Genomic DNA, 20604 nt, shown 5'->3' on the forward strand with positions numbered 1-20604 from the left:
CTCCAATACATAATTTATGACCAGCATCGTATGAAAATCAATTTATTACGTTTACACGCTTGTTTGCCTGCCAAAGCGAGTGGAACGAATCATATGTCCTACAATACTTAACCTGATTTTATTATCAATAACTCAAACCTTAAATCGATAAACGCCTTTGTTTACAGATATCAAAATAACCTAAAAAAATCTAACTTTTCAGTTCTGCGCATTTTAAGAAATTAAATATCACGTGTCACAAACGGTGAACGAAAAGCATCGTAAGGAAACCTCTGCGTGTTTGAAGTCTGCCAATCCGCATTGGGCCAGCGTGGTGAACTAAGTAAGGCCTAACCCCTCTCATTCGAGAAGAGACTCGTGCTCAATAGTGAGCCGAATATGGGTTGATATTGATGATGACGATGAACCTAAAAAAATCTATATAATTACAAGCGGACCCGGACAAGGTTCGCTATGACTTGTATGCACTTGCTTGTTCCTTACCCTATAAGTACCCTACTCATAATCATTATCAACCCATATTTGGCTCACTGCTGAGCTCGAGTCTCCTTTCAGAATGAGAGGGGTTAGGCCACGCTGGCCCAATGCGGATTGACAGACTTCACACACGCATAGAATTAAGAAAATTCTCTGATATGCAGGTTATTCCTTCACCGTTTGAGACACGTGAAATTTTATTTTCTTAAAATGCACACAACTGAAAAGTTGGAGGTGTATGTCCCAGACCGGAATCGAACCCACACCCTTCGGAATCGGAGGCAGAGGTCATATCCACAGGACTATTACGGCTCTTTGTATTCTGCTGTTATTTTTATCGGCCTAATTATTTTTATTTTTTTTTTGATAATAATATATTTTATTATTGTAGTAAAGATTTGTATGGCCAATTGTATTATACCTAAATGTTATTAACAATATTTTTTCCCTTGTTACAGTTGGACACGAGCGGGAACGGGTACATCGACTTGAAGGAGCTCAAAGACGCCCTCGACGGCGTTGGTTACAAAATTCCACAATGGAAGGTAAAAATTACTTTTCTTGTACCTACGATTAGAAAAAAAACTGGCTCTTTGAATTTTGTTTTGAAATTTGGTTTTGAAGCCCCAATTCATCATCATCATTATCTGCCGATGGACATCCACTGCTGAACATAGGCCTCTTGCATGGATTTCCATGCACAACGGTTTCGAGCCGCTAGCATCCAAGACGACTGGGGGGGGTCGACCAAGACTGCGCTTTCCGGTGCGGGGTCGCCATTCCTTGGTACTCCAATGTTCATCGGCTCTTCGAACTATGTGGCCTGCCCATGCTTCAGCTTCGCGACTCGCTGAGCTATGTCAGTGACTTGTTCGTCTGCGGATCTCCTCATTTCTGATTCGATCAGGCAGAGAAACTTCAAGCATCGCCCGCTGAGTGACTTTGAGCCTTCTAATAAGACCCATAGTTAGCGACTAAGTCTCGGATCCGTAGGTCATCAGCCAATTATCAGAACACAAATAGGTCGTAGGTTCGTTTCACGCCCTGTGACTTATTTCAGCATAGAATTGTCGATTAGTTGAGTAGAGCCGTGATAGTCCAGTGGATATGACTTCTGCCTCCGATTTCGGAGGGTGTGGGTACGAATCCGGTCCAGGGCATGCACCTGCAACATTTTAGCTGTGTGCATTTTAACAAATTAAATATCATGTGTTTTAAACGGTGAAGGAAAACCATCGTGAGAAAACCTACCATACCAATTTAAAAAAGCATACCAGAGAATTTTCTCAATTCTCAGCGTGTATGAAGTCTGCCAATCCGAAATTGGGCCAGCGTGGTGGACTATTGTTCTAACCCCTCTCATTCTGAGAGGAGACTCGAGCTCAGCAATGAGCTGAAGATGGGTTGCTATTATTATAATATATATTATCGATTAGTTGGAAAGAAATATTACATGAATCGTGCATTGGAGCAGTATGATTGGTCAAAGTTCCATATCCCCTCTCCTACAAGGCGGGAGGCTTTCGCCTTGTAGTTTGTAGTTAAAACAGGCTGTCAGCCCTTATTCGCACGAGAGTTTTGTTAACGGTCGTTAAAAAAACTCTCGTGCGAATGAGGGCTCAACGGTGATGATTGTCTCCAGGTGCGATGCATGATCGACGAGTACAACGACAACGGCAGGAAGACCGGGCGCGCCGTCAACGGCAGCATGAACGGCGACATGAGGAAGAACGGCATCTCGCTCACAGAGTTCGAGGAGCTATGCGCCAATCTCAAAGCACAACAGGTTTGTTGGTTTACATTTAACGGTTCTGTAAGCACGGAACCCTGCTTTTGAAGTTATAAGGAAGAAGCAGAACCCTTATAAGATCAATTTGTTGTCCGTCTGTCTGTCTTTCAAGACCTTTTATTTCAGGAATGCGTGGAGGTATCAAGTTGAAATTTAAACTGAATACATACTCAGTGAGCCGAGATAGTTCAGTGGATATGACCTCTGCCTCCAATTACGGAGGGTGTGGGTTCGAATCCGGTCCGGGGCGTGCACGTCTTAACTTTTCGGTTGTGTGCATTTTAAGAAATGAAATATCACGTGTCTCAATTGGTGAAGGAAAACATCGTGAGGAAACCTGCATACCAGAGAATTATGTTAATTGATTGAAATTATCGAATATGTGTTGATGACATACTCAGTAGGTACTCAAGTCCCATGAAGTTGCAAAAAAATCAAACTTTGTACTTGCTTACGTAATTTTTTATTAACTTATTACGGTAAAAAAGATGCGGCCGTTTATTCAGCCAAACACGCATATTTCGACACTCAAGAATCGAAACTCATAGAGTATTTCCCATTGACTATAAAATTTGGCATATAGTAGTACAAGAAAAATATCTAAACATAAGGAACATTGTTTGAAGCTAAATTTCGGGTAAAGCTCGGCAAAAACTGCGCAATTCGATTCCTCAACTATTTATAATGATCCTACGACGGAACCTTCGGAGGACAACTCCGACTCACACTTGTCCGTTTTTTTATACTTACGTGATGAAATTTTAAGCGGTATAGCAATCTGGTACGATACTTTATAGAATAAATTTATTCCGAGGTAGGGCGGTACCTTCATAGACTGCATCTCCGCTCAAAACAATACTTCTACTGTACCCAAGAGCTTACAACAAAAACATAATTAGAAAATATATATATGAATGGGGATGATGACTAGGTTTGAATATACTGATTTTTATGATATATTCGGGTAAATAGGGTCAATGTTAACTAATTTATACATAAAAAGCAAAGATTGTCTGGATATTTGTAAAATAAATGAGATAAAATTTTAAAATCTATTAAAGATCTTTTATCGTAATTAGATGAAAATTTAACAGTTTTAGCTTTCTTACATTAAATGTGACATTTTTTAATAAAAGAACTATAAACATAAACGCACAAATAACAAAGATATTAGTAATTTTGTTTGAACGCACATACAAATCTAACGATCATTACATTGCCTACGACGTCATTAGTTCGTGCCATTTTGTATGGAGCGTTTTTCAGGGATCCACGGCAGCGCCGCAAATGTGACCCTTTAAACGCCCGTAGCTCCGAAAGTAATGATCGCAGATACCCTGTTCCTTTTACAAAATTGCTTTACTATTAGCATACTCCTAATTTATATTAAAAAACTGTCATCATCCCTATTGAAGTTATTCGTTAATTTGTCAATACTTTCTCAGTGAATAAAGATGTTTTGACTATGATGATGATGATGATGAGTAACTTTGCGGTGTGTCAACACAATAAGACAGAAGTAAGGCATCACTTTCGACTGAGTGTCGTAATCCCATTTGTTTCAATTGTACTCATGTAGTACGCAATGTAATCTGTTTAAAGTATTATCGCTGCCACTTCCGTGCCAACAACCGAAGCACGCCAAGTGAATACAACTTGTTAGGTGTTGTACAAGTGTGAGCATTGATTTCCATCTTTATCATTTCACCCGCGTAGTTCCTGTTCTTATGAGAATATGGGGAATAAAATATAGCCTTGACAAACTCACAAGCTCTTGTGTACGTTACACTCATCGTATAAATCTTTTCTTTTTTATCAACTTACATGTTTTTGACGTGACAACGTTTTATAATTCGATGGAGCCGGCTGCACACTCGAAAAAAGATGACGTCATGCGTCGTTCCCTCGCTCTAAGTTCTCGTTGCCAACTTCCTCCCACCAGCCTTACGACCAAATAAAAAAACCTCAATCGGCCAACCTGAGGACCGAACTCAGGACTTCTGTCTTGTAAATCAACCGCGCATACCACTGCCCCACAGAGTCCGTCAATATAATTCACATATGTTGACGGACATACGGACGGTATCAATCAATAAAAATCGTACTCCGAAAGCTCTTTTAACTAAAGCTCAATAAATATGAATATATTGTTCAGAGTTACGCATCACTGGGAATTAATAATAAAGGCTCTTCACGTGTGTTAAATAGACTACATTGGGCTTGTTATGGCCCTTTTATTGGATAGCTTTTAGCTTGATTAATATTGATTCTTTTTTGAACTTAACAGCTTTATTCATCGCCTATCTCCGACCCAATATCCGATGCTCGGCGAGTCAATAAAGAATGATAAATGGCTTTATTGCCTTCATAAATTTAGTTTGATGTTGTTTAATTAACCAATAACTACGCAATTATATTTATCATTTAATATCAATAATGAATCGAGTGTAGTCAATGATATTTTTATACTATAGATCGGTTTTTGACGGCCTCCGTGGCGCAGTGGTATGCGCGGTGGATTTACAAGACGGAGGTCCTGGGTTCGATCCCCGGCTGGGCCGATTGAGGTTTTCTTAATTGGTCCAGGACTGGCTGGTGGGAGGCTTCGGCCGTGGCTAGTTACCATCCTACCGACAAAGACGTACCGCCAAGCGATTTAGAGTCCCGGTACGATGTCCGTGTAGAAATCGAAAGGAGTGTGTATTAACATCAAAAAAAAAAGGTTACGTCCCTACAAAATCACCGCAAAAAATTATCCGAAAAGTTGATTATCGAAAGAGAGGAAACCTGCATACCTGTGAATTTTCTTAATTCTCTACGTGTAAGAAGTCTGTCAATCCGCATCGGGCCTGCGTGGATTGGCCTAACCCCTCTCATCTTCTCTCGAAGAGACTCGTGCTCAACAGTGAGCTGAACATGGATTGCTAATGATGATAGAACGACTATCATCAAGATCTTCAACACGTGGCTTACTTAAAAAGTAACTTAACTGTTATAGCATAAAGCTTTCATGATAGTCATTCTACATTACTGTAATCGCAATGTTTTTATAACTCGACAGTGTGAACCTCGGAGTCACCTCTATGTGTCTTTGTCAAACACCATACTATAGACAATAGAAAATCACTCTGTCGAGCCATGAAAATCATCATCATCATTATCAGACGAGAGTCGATCAACTCTTTCCGGTGCTTGGTAATCCAACGTTCATCGGCTCTTCGAACTAAGTGCCTTGCCCATTGCCACTTAAGTTTCGCAACTTGCTGAGCTATGTCAGTGACTTTGGTTCGTCTGTGGATCTGATTCACATTTCATTTCTGATTCGATCACGTAGAAAACAGATAAAAATATCCATACAGCACAGCGCTTCAGTACCCTTAGCTCGGCAATCAATTACAACGATAAATCGTGACGAAAGTTGAATGGGTTAAACTCCTTGCTGTGAATTAACAGTAATGGCCCTTTAATGCGTTAAATGGGCGTCTTATTAAGTTATTAAGTTTGTTATGGCTCTGCCAAGTTGCTTTGTATATTGGTTGTAGCAGTTCTATACTTTTTACTTTACTAATACTCGTATTGCTTGCTAGATCATCGTAGGAACTGAAGCAAGTCCTATGCAAAATTAACGATTTAGAATTTTTTTGGGTGAGGTATTTTTGAGTTTACCTAAGTATTTTTTGCTTTTAAATCACTCCCTCATTATAACCTTCTATACAACTAAATGTTATTTAAACTAGTCAAGCCGTTCTCCAATTTTAGCAAGACTAATAAAAATATTGGTATTCATATTACGAATCGAGGTAAAATTTCCACTCTCAAAATCATTGTTCGTCGTAGTACGCGTTTTAACTTCTATAAATGGCACATTAATTTATTTCCAGGTCTCAAGTACGTTCAAACAGGCTGTAAGCAAAAAAGAGAACCTCGAACATTTGGGTGGCATGAGCGAGGCGTCCAGTGATGGTAAGTTCTACTTGTCGTTTCTTTCTTCCTTGGAACAGCGGTACACCAAATATCAGGATACTGGAACGTATGGACAGAAATAGAAAACTCATGTCTAGCATAACGCAGAGGAAATTGAGCTTCTTTGGACCCTACAAGAGGCTCAGTTTTCGTTTCCAAGATAAATCTTGGAAGGAAAGATAGCAGCAAGTGAACACCCGGTCGTAAAGGAGAAATTTCCTATCAGTTTCTTTAACCCTGGTACTTTAAGATTGTGTGTTTAACACGTTTCGTTAAAAACTAATAAATATGATAAGTAACTGTATAAATCAACCTCTTCTACCTTCTGTTACTTTGATACTTTGTTCAACGCTTTTGCGTTACGTAACGATTTTTGCCAGTTTGCTCTTGTAGTTCCAAAAATATAGTCTGGTAAATCTCTTTCTTTCAGGCACAACACACTCAGTCCGCCTTGAAGAACAGATGGCCTTCTCTGGCTGGATCAACAGTAACTTGGAGCACGATCCAGACCTCAAGCACCTGTTGCCGATAGACCCCGAAGGCAAACAGCTGTACGAGAAACTCAAGGACGGACTCATTTTGTGGTGAGTTCTTTTGTTACAGGAACGCCGCAGGCACACAATTTTTTTTTAAATATTTGCCATATTAATAATTAAATTAAATAGGATTAGGAGATAACAATTTAATTAAATAGGACCAATATTTCCATTTCCCTTCAACTAGTACAAATACTGTATTAGGAGTGGGTACGACAATAGACCAACGCGGGGGGATCGAACCATCACCCCGTTCGTGCCGACAAAATTGTGAGCAGTGGGTAAGACGATCAGCATTTAAGGCGGCAAGACGAGTAACGTGGCTACACAACTCACTGCCTACTTCCCTCGCTACTTGCCACGCCACTCGTGTGACGGACGGGTAATAGTATCTGGGACAAAGTTTCGTTGCTATAATTGGCTATTAAACGAAGAAGAAACATAATATCAATAATCATCATCATCATTATCAGCCGATAGACGTCCACTGCAAGACATAGGCCTCTTGCATGAACCTCCAAGCATTACGGTCTCGAGCCGCTAGCATCCAGCGGTTTTGGCACAGGTGCGGAAAAATCCAGCCCTGCGAATGACCATCCCGTATGCCCAGCGTGGTCATTTCATGGGCGTTAACCTTAATATGGATAAAGCACAAACGAGACAATATCAATAATACACAATTTTAATATTAAACCGTATTCTGGTTCCAGCAAAGTCATAAACCATTCCTGTCCGGACACGATAGACGAGCGCGCGATCAACAAGAAGAACCTCACGCTGTACACCAAACACGAGAACCTCACGCTGGCGCTGGTGTCGTCCCAGGCCATCGGCTGCAACATCGTCAACATCGACGCGCACGATCTGGCTAAAGGTATTTTTGGTTATGGGGAAAACTCCATAGATACCACTGGAGCCACGGGGAAACCAGAGGATATATCAGATAGAACCTTACTGACTAAAACCCCATGAACATTCACTAAAGTCTGGTGGTGGAGACACTGCAACGCTTTATATATTCTTTATAGGTTAGCCCTTGACCACAGGCTCACCTGATGTAAGTGATGAAGCAATCTAAGATGGAAGCGGTCTAACTTGGTAGGAGTAGGATGTAACGCCACATCCCTTTCGGTTTCTACACGGCATCGTACCGAACCTTTAATAATTGGCTTGACGTTACGTCTTTGCCGGTAACCACGATCGAAATCTCCCACCAGAACATAACCGCGAACTCTGCTGGTAGATGCCTGTCTAACTGTAGACTCAGTTCAGAAGGCAGATTCTGCTGAGAAGCGCCGGCAATAATCTCAACAGTTGCTCTTTTGAAAGTTATCATTCCTTTCTTTATTATATTCATTATCAGTACGTAAGATTATTCTACTTCTTGTGTGAAGACCCTGTCGAAGCAGACCCACCTCAGGAATTTCCCCTTGACACCCACTAGAGGCGCATTGGAATGTCAATCAACTCAAGGACCTTAAGCTGTGTGATGGATATCCCCGTTCCTCTCCTTCGAAACTCCCTCCCCCATCTTAACCAGCTATTAGCCTAAGCTCTCTCATTGTGAGGGGAGACTCACGCTCAACAGTGAACAAAACACGTGGTTGTTAATGATGGTATGGACTGATGTTCTGGCATTCAGTACAATAACTTCAAATTAGTGCATATTTGTAAAATTGTATGTGGGTAACATTGTCTGATGTTTAGGTATTTAACATAAAGTATATTTTGTAATTTCCAGGCAAACCCCACTTGGTGCTAGGACTTCTCTGGCAGATCATCCGCATTGGTCTGTTCAACCAGATCACCCTCGAACACTGTCCGGGACTCACAGAACTGCTCAATGATCAGGTAACAGATGGAAGTCTCTCAATAACCCAATGGGAGTTAGACTCCAACTTTACTTGAAAGAAGCTTTGACGATTTGTCCTATTAATCCTTATCAATTTGTTTAAAGAAATGAGTAATAAGATAAATACACAAAAAGTTTGATCTGGCTCACTGGCTCACACATTCACTAAAAAAATTTTATCAAAAGACACAAGCTTTTTACCCTGAATGTTTTCGCTCATAAAGAATAAATTGAATTTTGTGAACATTCGTCAAACTTTACATCAAAATTTAATTTTTTTACATATATAGTATTTATATATACATTTATATATATATTATTTTTTATGATTTATTAATAATATAAATGATTTTTCAGGAGAGAATCGAAGACCTACTGGCGTTGTCACCGGAGGCGATCCTGCTCCGCTGGGTCAACCACCAGCTGCAGAGCGCTGGAGTCACGCGCCGCTGCACCAACTTCCAGCAGGACGTGTCCGACTCGGAGATCTACTCCTACCTGCTCAAACAAATCGCTCCCGATGATGCGGGTGTCACACTTGACGCTCTACGGGTAAGATAATTCTGCTCCGCTCAACTCTGCTCGGGTCAACTATGTCAAATCAACAAACTCTGTTGGATCAACTACCAATCTCACCTGACGCTCTGCGACCAAAATAATATTCTGCTCCGCTGGGTCAAGTCAACAAACTCCGCTGGGTCAACCACCAGCTTGCAAAGCGCTGGGGTTACGCGCCACTGCACCAACTTCCAGCAAGCCGTGTCCTCTAGACTCTGAGATCTACTCCTACCTGCTCAAACAGATCTCAATCCAAGATCGTTTTCCTCACAAAATGACAGACAATTTTGTTTGTGAATTTGGGTGCGATACCTGAGCAACTGTTGAGTTTCTTGCCGGTTTTTCTCAGCAGAACCTGCCTTCCGGACCAGTGGTAGAATCTTTACAAATAGTCATCTGACGTTTCAAAAGTGCTTGTAGACTAAGCTTACTTAAAATAAATGAATTTTGAATACTAGTCCTTATGTAATTAGTCTGAGGGTGTGCATATTTAATTAATAGACTCGATCTACTAGGCATAGATTGCAAAGTGCTTCTAGAACTCTTCAAACCTAGTGTTTGCGAATTGCGTTGAAAAGGCGTGGAATTGGAAGATGAAAGGATAGTCTTACTTGTATATCGTAAAAGTCGTCGCTGCCTAAAAGTGCGTTTGCGTCCAGTGCGTTCGCGTCGTTTATATAATCCCGGAAGGGATGAGAGCGTTTTAGGAGCATTTACAACCGAATATCACTTAATGTCGCGTGGAGTCTACTTAATGTCTGTTTTGTAAGTGCGCGATAAAGAATGAAAGGAAACTTAGGTATAAGTGCGAATGGGACGGATGTAATTATAAATGGGTGCGTTAAAAAGAAAAGGAGACACATTTGGCTCAAACACCTAGTTTTTCTGGAATGTTGTTATATATTTTTCTATTATTATTGCAATAGGAGACAGACCTCGTCCGCCGTGCGGAGGTCATGCTCCAGCAGGCGGCCAAGCTCCGGTGTCGCGCGTTCGTCACTCCCGCGGACGTGGTGGGCGGAGTCTACAAGCTCAACTTGGCCTTCGTCGCCAACCTCTTCAACCAGCACCCCGGCCTACAGAGAGCCGACACAGGGGATGACACTTACCACCAGTTGGATGAGACGCGGGAGGAAAAGAGTGAGTACAATAAAACATTAATTAGCATTGCTAACCTCTCCTTAGGGTTGTCCAGCTCCTGTAGCCAAGTGAAGTGAATTTGCTATCGACAGGTCACGTGATCAAGATCTGTCATTCCCATATATCTTTCTAGTTTTCTAAGCGTTTGCGATCGTAGAAAGAGAATCGACGTGCCACATGGCTTCAGGGGCTGTCCCGGAGAGTGCACAAAGATCAAGGTGCGAACAGAGAATAGAAGGGAGAGTCGATAAGGTGTCGACGCGTAATTACCGGGTTCTCCTTTCCCTCGATTCGGCTCAACCGATGAAATCACCGAGAAGTAGAGTGAGCTATAGGATGTGGTGGGTTGTTTTCCAACATAATATTATGTCAACCTTTTCGCTTCGTCAAATCATCATCCACTCCTTTTACTTATCTTTTCTTTTCACACACTCCAATAATGTCTTCTTTGGCATTTTTCTGTATCTTTTCACCCCTGCCTGCAGACACTGATACAGGGGATGACACTTAGCACCAGTTGGACGAAACACCACAGGAAAAGAGTGACTGCAATACAACTTTATAGATCAATAGCTTAGATTGCCTTCATTTTCTGAAGGTTGAAGGTTTGTCAGCCAATGCTCCTTCCAAAAATATGATAGCCAATTATAGAGTTTGGACTGTGGTGGTGTTGGAAGGTAGCAGGTTTTATTGATCCAGATTCTAAATTATCCTAGAAGGAGATGTAATCTTTTACGAGATATCATGAAGAATTGTCTTCAGTCTCTTAAATTTGTGCTCACCATTCTCTAGCGACCTTTAAAGTTCTCATAAAAATATTCTTTAACAGTATTTTTCCAAGGGTAGCGGTGAAGCTAAGTGCCTGTTGACTTTCAATATAGATTTTTTTTTAATTCGTAACTTTATTCGCCCGCAGCTTACCGCAACTGGATGAACTCGATGGGCGTGGCGCCTCACGTCAACTGGCTGTACTCCGACCTCACGGACGGGCTGGTCATCTTCCAGCTCTACGACATCATCAAACCGGGCATCGTCAACTGGAAGAAGGTACCTCATCAAACCACTCAAACTATTCAGTTTTTTACAAACTGCAGGAACCGTGGAGATGAAAAGTGGCCTATGTTATGGCCTCCCAATTTATCTGTGTACCAAATTTCATCCAAATTGGTTCATTAGTCAAACCGCGAAAACAGACAGACAGATTTATTTTAACCAACTTTAAGAAGGAGGAGGTTCTCAAGTTGACTGGTATGTTTTTTTATGCATGTACATCGATTACTCGAAGAAGCCTGAACCAATTTCAAAAAATACTTTTCACATTTTACTCTAGTAAAAAGTGAAAAATAATTTTCAAGTCACATCTTTAAGTTTTGAAGTCGGTTGTATTTTTATTTATTAAAATTTTATCGCAGTTTAATATTAGTATAGATTTCAGAAATACAACTTTTTAATGTACTGGCTTTGCTTTACTGCTACGTCAATACAAAAAAAATTGTTTCCAAACTTGAGAAAAATATAAATATGGTGTTTAGTAAATTGATGATGGTGCTTATTTGGCCCTAAAACTAAACTATCCATTATTAGCCTGTTGGACTCTTTGACTATATAAATATTCCTCAGCCTAATTCTTGTAGATATTCTAGTAAAAATACTACCGTGTAAGTGGTACCCCGTAAACAAGAATTATTATCATCAAGAAATAATACTGTAATGATTAAAGTATTATTTCTTGGTGGGGTTCAACTTTAGCTTTTTCAGGCAGCCTTTCCCTACTTTATTGATAACGCTATATTACGCCAGTAGTTCCTGAGATTAGCGCGTTCAAACAAATAAAATCTTGTGTGTTGTGCACGGCATATGCTGAGCTGTACACCATTTCTTTTTAAGGGTTACAGACAGACATACTGTCATAAGCCCAGTGGATATAACCTCTGCCTCCGATTCCGGAGGGTGTGGGTTCGAATCCGGTCCGGGGCATGCACAACTTTTCAGTTGTGTGCATTTTACAAATTAAATATCACGTGTCTTAAACGGTGAAGGAAAACATCGTGAGGAAACCTGCACATCAAAAAATTTCTTAAAATCTCTGCGTGTGTAAAGTCTTCCAATCCGCATTGGGCCAGCGTGGTGGACTATTGGCCTTACCCCTCTCATTCTGAGAGGAGACTCGATCTCAGCAGTGAGCCGTATATGGGTTGATAACGATTTATTGACTGTAACATTTAGATTTGAATAGATTTATTTTCTTTCTTCTTTTTTTTTCAGTATAATATTAGTATAAGATCTGATTGTGTAAATAAATTGTAACGCCAATGTCTTCACCAGGTCCACCGCCAGTTCTCGAAGCTTCGCAAGTTCATGGAGCGCCTGGAGAACTGCAACTACGCCGTGGAGCTCGGCCGCCAGCTCGGCTTCTCGCTCGTCGGCATCGCCGGCGCCGACATCAACGAGGGCAACGCTACCCTCACCTTGGGTAAGGAGAACTGCCATCGCCACCATCATCATCATCATCATCTTCATCGTCATCGTCATCGTCATCATCATCATCATCATCATCATCATCATCATCATCATCATCATCATCATCATCATCATCATCATAATCATCATCATCATCATCATCTTCATCGTCATCATCATCATCATCATCATCATCATCATCATCATCATCATCAGCTCGAGTCTCCTCTCAAAATGAGAGGGGTTAGGCCAATAGTCCACCACGCTGGCCCAATGCAGATTGGCAGACTTCACACACGCAAAGAATTAAGATAATTCTCTGGTATGCAGGTTTCCTCACGATGTTTTCCTTCACCGTTTGAACCACGTGATATTTAATTTCTTAAAATGCACACAACTGAAAACTTGGAGGTGCATGACCCGGACCGGTTCGAACCCACACCCTTCAAAATCGGAGTCAGAGGTCGTATCCACAGGGCCATCACACACGCTGTCACATATAATATAATATATTTAATTTCGTTTGTCCAGCGCTGATCTGGCAGCTGATGCGCGCGTACACGCTGTCGGTGCTGACGCGGCTGGCCAACACCGGCAACCCCATCATAGAGAAGGAGATCGTGCAGTGGGTCAACAACAAGCTGCAGGCCGCTGGCAAGACCTCCTCCATCAAGAGCTTCCAGGTACTGCACCCATCACTGTTAGATAGACCATCATTTTCATCACTAACAGCCGGTGGACGTCCAACTCTGGAATATATTGATTTTTAAAAGACATTCGGGTAAAAAAGGTTAAATATTAACTAATTATTAATTAATGTTTTTAAAAAACAAAGATTCATTGGATATTTGTAAAAGATATTTATATTCTATATCTATATGTACATAAAAATGAATCCATATATCCCTTGGTCACGCCATCACGCGTGAACGGCTGGACCAATTTTAGGGTCTAACCCGAAATCCCTAAAGACCGCTGTGCTTGGGACGAAGTCGCGGGCGTCCGCTACTAAGATTATAAAATTTCAAAATATACTATAATTCTTATATCGTAATTAGGTGAAATTTTTTTAGCATTTTTAGCTTTCTTACCTGAAACGTGACATTTTTTAATAAATGAACTATAAACATAAACGCACAAATAACAAACATATTTGTAACTTTGTTGTTGTTTATGATCAACGACGTCATTAATTCGTGCCATTTTGTATGGGGCGTTTTTCAGGTATACGCGGCAGTGCTGCAAATATGAACCTTTAGATCCCTGCAGCTCCGAAAGTAATGATCGCAGATATCCTGTTACTTTTACAAAATTGCTTTACTATTAGCATACCTACTCCTAATAGGCTACTCGCCTGCTGTATAAAATTAAGAAATTTTTTGCATATAGGCAGTTTAGATGCTTAGAAACTCCAATCACATTTTTATTTGTGAAAATAATCTCGTAATTGTAATATTTTTAAAAAACAAAATTGTATCGTTATTCCGTCATTCGCTACAAGGCATCGGTTTGTGATTGGCGCTTGCGGTGACGTGATATATCACATCACTGCAAACGCCAATCGCGCTGTTATCTCTATGAATGACGTCACTTGCTAATGTGTTGTGTTTCGGCGGCAAAAATTTTACGTAGATATTTTTTCATTTATATATTTTTTTTTCTGGTTATTATTGACGGGACAAAATAAAATATAGCTTATAATACTTCCATAATTCAGTTTAAACACTGTTTACAAAAGAGGCAAGTAGCCTATTTATATACAATTAAAAAAAACTGTTATAATCCCTATTCCAGGACGAAGCGCTGGCAGACGGCAAGGTGGTGTTGGACCTCATAGACTCCATCAAACCCGGCGCCATCAACTACGACCTGGTGCTTCACGGAGGCACGCAAGAGGTGAGTGCTTAAAGCTTCACACAAAACAGCATTGCTGAGACGTGGACAATGAGATAAATGGCGTTCTTTTGTTGTCGACGTCCAGTCAACCGACATGAAATGTTTTGCCTCTACAGGTTAGCCCTTGACTACAATCTCATCTGATGGTAAGTGATTATGCAATCTAAGATGGAAGCGAGTTAACTTGTTAGGAGTAGGATGATCCACACTCCTTTTTTATTTATACACGACATCGTACCGGAACGCTAAATCGCTTGGCGGTACGTTTTTGTAAACTTTTTAATCCCACTACTCTACTACTCTTTACCTCATTTTTGTTTTTGTTTTTTGTAGCTTACGCTTGACCTTAAAGCCTATTCACTCTTGTCTTGTGGCGCAGTGGTATGCGCGGTGGATTTATAAGACGGAGGTCCTGGGTTCGATCCCCGGCTGGGCCGATTGAGGTTTCCTTAATTGGTCTAGGTCTGGCTGGTGGCAGGCTTCGGCCGCGGTTAGTTACCTACCGACAAAGACGTACCGCCAAGCGATTTAGCGTTCCGGTACGATGTCGTGTAGAAACCAAAAGGGTTGTGGATTCTCATCCTCCTCCTAACAAATTAGCCCGCTTCCATCTCAGATTGCATCATCACTTACAATCAGGTGAGATTGTAGTCAAGGGCTAATTTGTAAAAAAAATATATACTTTAAAATTAAAGCGCTAATTCAAACTATCACCGTTTTCACAGGAGAACCTAGCCAACGCTAAATACGCCGTGTCCATGGCCCGACGCTGTGGCGCGCGCGTGTACGCGCTCCCAGAAGACATCACCGAGAGGAAGCCCAAGATGATCATGACAGTGTTCGCCTGTCTCATGGCCCTCGACTACATACCCACTATGGATGCGCCCACACATGCGTAAGATAACTAAAAGTACCCTCCCCCCCCCATATATACACCGTGAAGTTTCCTTCGTCTTAAACCGAAATCCCACATAATGTACACACTGTATATTATCCATTACTGTTATTATAAAAAAAAATATCATCATCATATCAGCCGATGGACGTCCACTGCAGGACATAGGCCTTTTGTAAGGACTTCCAAACATCACGATACTGAGCCACCTGCATCCAGCGAATCCCTGCGACTCGCTTGATGTCGTCAGTCCACCTGGGGGGTCGACCAACACTGCGCTTACTAGTGCGGGGTCGCCATTCCAGCACCTTGGGACCCCAACGTCCATCGGCTCTTCGAACTATGTGCCCCGCCCATTGCCACTTCAGCTTCGCAACTCGTTGAGCTATGTCGGTGACTTTAGAAAAAAAATAAACAAAGTACGATTCAAGGAGTTACGATTGTAACCATTTTTCAAAAATCGATTATTTTAAAACATCCTGTATTTTCAAACACCTGCCTATTCGCCGCTTTAGCCTAAACTAGGTCAAAATTCAATGACTTCATACTTACGAAACAGAATTAAATAGGATGTTTAAATTAAACAAAAAAAAATTTGATAGCGTGTGAATTTTGAGGTTATTTTAAATATTGTTAAGGGTTTTCTTGTATTGGACTAATAAATGTTGGGGCGGCTTACAGACGGTGAAACTAGCACGGTGTATAAAGTAAACCCCATTTTTAAAATTATGCTGATCGAATATTATGAATCTTTATTTTTAATTGTACATCATTTCACATACAAAATCTGTCTGGCATTGAAAGATTGTAATGTACGATCAGCAGACAAAATTCGCTGCGCTTTTAAAAAAAAAACGCATTTATTGCTAAGAAATTTCTCAAACAAAACACGGGTTCCTTTAATCGTAGATCAAAAAAAACTATCAATAATTCAATCACAGGAAATTCAAATAAAACCTAAAATACTTAAATTAGATAAATTTCCTTAATTTATTCATCATTTTTTTTTTGTAAATCTAATTAATATATCAAAGTGATATTCACTTTTATTAAATTTATCCTATATTTTTTTATTTGTTAAACGAATTGTGATGAAACTTTGGGGAATTGTCATTTACGTCTTTAAAGATAATTGGCCTAATTTTTTTTTAATAAAAAATAAATCCTGAAAGCGCAGCGATATAATGCTTCAAGGTTTTGATTTGAGCTTATTTTGTGATCGTGGAAGCCATAATGATTGTATTACTATGATTTATATACATATACATATTATCTTACTATATACATAATTATTTATAAGAATAATAGTTATCGATACACACATTGCCTAAATCTTAATTATTATATTTTGTACTTTATAAAGTTGTACAAAAAAAAGTTTTTATAGTTGTTATTTTTGTAGAAAATTGTGTTTGTTTTCGAAAATGTGTTTTATTCCTTTGTAGTAGTAAAGTTCAAAATTGAAGGAAAACAATTATAAATAGGAAATAATGATATCCCAAGAGTCGCAGGTCGATATTAAAAACTTCAAAGTACTTACACAAATTGTATAAAAAGCTAACATTCATACATACTCGTAGTGGTATAGAACAAAAATATTTTGAGAACAAACACAATTTTTTTTCTATCATTTTAATATATTTTTTTTAGAGGCCAATAAAAAAAATCACGCGATTTATAACCCACCTAATAGAAAAAAAAATTAAATAATAATAATACTAAAAAGGTTTTATATAATAAATGGCCTAGAATTTTAACTTTTTTTTTTAAATCACAGACTGTACGTACATTCCGTAATTCAGTGTACCTTTTTATATACAATATTATTATAATTATGATATTATGTGAACAGGTGTTGGTCACAGTATAGATAAACCAGCGAGTCACTCGAAAGGCTTTACACACACTTGCGAAATATGTCATTCAATGACGTAAGCTTATGCACACAGATGTTTAAATTGCACGCTTATATCTTTATAAAATTTGGGTTGAATATAATTTATATCATGAATTGTATGACTGAGATTTTATAAGGTCGATTTTATTAAACCCCAGTCTAATGATTCTCTGATTATGTCGAATTAATGGTGACTTATTAGTTGTTACGTCAAATTTTCAAGTAAAACTTGACGTCACAAATTGCATTTGCGTGTCCGCTATGGTTGCGTGATGAGTAAGATGCTTTTGGAAAAAACATCTGTGTGCATATACGTATTTGCACAGCGGAATTATCTTACTGCAATTTTTATACTGTGTAAATAATTAAGCTTTTTACCCTTTCGGCTGATATACTGGCTTCTCTTATACTGTTGCCCGGTGATGGAATTGTTTTTTTTTTGTATTGTGATGTCCCGAAATGAACATATTCGTCGCTAGCCGGGTGGGATTACTTGTTAAGATTGTAATAAATAAATGTGTACGTAACACGCACGTAATTATAAGTGTAACTTATTTAAGTGCCAAGACACATACGCGATGTCAACGACGCGACTGTCGCACATGTGTCTTCGCCCTTACAAGCCTGAGGGGATAACGTAACAATATAATACGACAGGCTTATTTAGTACTTATAGACGTTTAGTATTAAACATGTGTCAATGTTTTTTATACATTTTTACAACGAAAAAAAATCGCTTGGAAAATCTTTTTTTGGGATCGTTTTAGGTGTCAGAAACAACTTTTAAGATTATTCATTGATATTAAAATTAAATTCATTATTATTATTGTGGGTAAGCATGAATTGACTTTATGCTTACCCTGTGCACGCCATTCTGATCAAACTCACCTAAGCATTATCTTATTTCAACTCAATTTGTTATTACAAATTGAATATACTGGATAATCTTTATTAAGTTAACAGGCCTTGCTTGCGTGGAACAGGTTGGGCAACCTACAAGTTGGTACTTAAACGTCAAATTTCATAAAAAAAAAATATTAAGAAAGTTCATAAAATCTCATTAAATTCGTCATGTGCCCACATTCCTCGAATATTTAATTCATTCCCAATCCGCATTTATGAAAGGGCCTGATTCTTTATGACATTTATTTTATAATAGGCAATCAGACAATTTTATAGACAGTCTAAAATTTATAACCGAAAGTGAAAATTTTTAACATGCTTATTCAAAGTATGTAATATCAATTGCATTGTTTATTATTAAATTTTAAATGACAAATAAAACTTAAAACTAGACTTTTTTAATAATCGGTTTTATTACCCCAAATCTATACCGACAGACATTACACTGTATCTTTAAATACATTGTTTATTTATATATTTTATAATAACTTTATTGCACAAAAAAGAAATTACAAAAGAACACATCAATGTTATAGGCAAAAGGCGACCTTATCACTAAATTGTTCTGTGGTAACAGCCAAAAGTTCCTCATTCTTGGATACATATAATATCATTCAAATAATTTTTAGACTTGAAATACTACTAATATACATACAGTTGAATTACAGTGTATACACAATAAGTTTAATTCAAGTGGCTTTTGACTAAAAACTGCGATTTCTCAACAGTAGATATCTTTTAGATACAGTGTTTTGTCATAGCACAGCAGTGATGACGTAACATATTGTTCTCGCTGTTGGTATTCGTTGTCAATTATAATTAGACAGTTGTCATACTACAACTGTCAAATGTCATAAAGAAGATGGTGCCTGATGATATGAATTAGGAGATACCCATATATAACGAATTGTATATTTCTTATGAGTAAGTAATATTTTGATAGAGATTTATTTCGTGACATTCCCGTGGGAAACAACGATTTATTTTATTAAATAATTAATTAATTATTTTTTATTATTAATTATTATACATATAATTTTAAATGTAAATTTTTATTTTGTTAAACCATTTTGATATGTTGTTCAGGAGGTACCTATTTTTTATCGATTTTAGATTTATTTTTTTTTATTAAAAAATCGATTAACATTGAATCGCTAATTCCTAACATAGCGTAAGAGATGCGAATCGAAATAATAGTAAGAGTTATTTTACCCCTATACTATATACCTACACTATATAGCGCGCTGACATCAATGTTTAAAATAATAATGTAAGCATATAAATAAATAAATCGGAATTGAAAAATATTTTTCATTTTACATTTAATACTCCTGTGTATACAATGTATCTGCCACATGCTATAAAGGCCGTTACTTTCAGAAGTGAAGAAAATAAACTAATTTGAAATTATTATCTATGGAAATATATCTGTAAGTGTCCGCGAGTATTTAAAAATTGAAGATTTTTATGACGATTAATCAAATATTTGTGTACGTGTAATAAGTGTAAGTGTTAATAAGTTATAAGTGATATTGTATTCTATGATAGTGTTAGCGAGTTTTAATAAAAAATTCTTGACAGTCAAAACGGACCTTATATCGTGTCGCAGATATACTTATTTCTTGGAAACGGAAGGCAAACTGTCAAAAAACTATTTAACAAGGATAAAAGATTAGATTTTATATCCTCTGTTTTTTGACAGTTTACCTTAACTAAGTCAATAGTTAATTTTAAATGTGTACTTATTCGGATACCGTCAATATTTATGATCAACTTTAAAAAGGAGGTTGATGGTATTTGAATAATGTCTCACAAGATAACTGTACCTCGGGAAACTTTCTAAAAACACAAATTTCTGTTAAAAATGCACATTGTCTGTTCGTGGCCTTTGGATGCTTTTTACATCGGTGTATATAGATAACCCATTCCATATATTATATCAAAACGTTTACTTAACTATAATAGATATTTAATTTATTTTAAAATTTTATATTTATATTCCACGTCATTATTATTTTAATTATTTTAATTTAATAAAGTGACATTACACTGTATCTTGATATACAGGTTTTGTGGTAACGGATGGCATTTAAATATTTTTTTTTCAAGACTAAAAATACTGAGATATGCATTAATAATATTTCTACTGGTTTTGTACTGTGCTTTCTCAATAGATGTTTATAAATAGTGTTTTGTCTTTACTTAAATTGTATTTTATAAATTAAGTGGAAATCTAGC

At 38.2% G+C, this 20604-nt stretch overlaps 1 protein-coding gene across 1 annotated transcript in view; it reads left to right on the forward strand.

Moving 5' to 3' along the window:
• Window positions 1-20604, forward strand: part of LOC112050397 (plastin-2) — a 65487-nt gene that overhangs the window by 41745 nt on the left and 3138 nt on the right. Inside the window, exons 2-14 of the mRNA XM_024088659.2 lie at window positions 936-1022; window positions 2120-2263; window positions 6148-6229; window positions 6660-6813; window positions 7476-7639; window positions 8507-8616; window positions 8975-9169; window positions 10102-10315; window positions 11232-11362; window positions 12641-12788; window positions 13307-13458; window positions 14570-14671; window positions 15397-15566. Coding sequence (XP_023944427.2) covers window positions 936-1022; window positions 2120-2263; window positions 6148-6229; window positions 6660-6813; window positions 7476-7639; window positions 8507-8616; window positions 8975-9169; window positions 10102-10315; window positions 11232-11362; window positions 12641-12788; window positions 13307-13458; window positions 14570-14671; window positions 15397-15566 — 1853 coding nt within the window. The remainder of the gene's footprint in view (window positions 1-935; window positions 1023-2119; window positions 2264-6147; window positions 6230-6659; window positions 6814-7475; window positions 7640-8506; window positions 8617-8974; window positions 9170-10101; window positions 10316-11231; window positions 11363-12640; window positions 12789-13306; window positions 13459-14569; window positions 14672-15396; window positions 15567-20604) is intronic.

The sequence above is a fragment of the Bicyclus anynana genome, chromosome 25 (assembly GCF_947172395.1).
Source record: "Bicyclus anynana chromosome 25, ilBicAnyn1.1, whole genome shotgun sequence".
Taxonomy (NCBI): domain Eukaryota; kingdom Metazoa; phylum Arthropoda; class Insecta; order Lepidoptera; family Nymphalidae; genus Bicyclus; species Bicyclus anynana.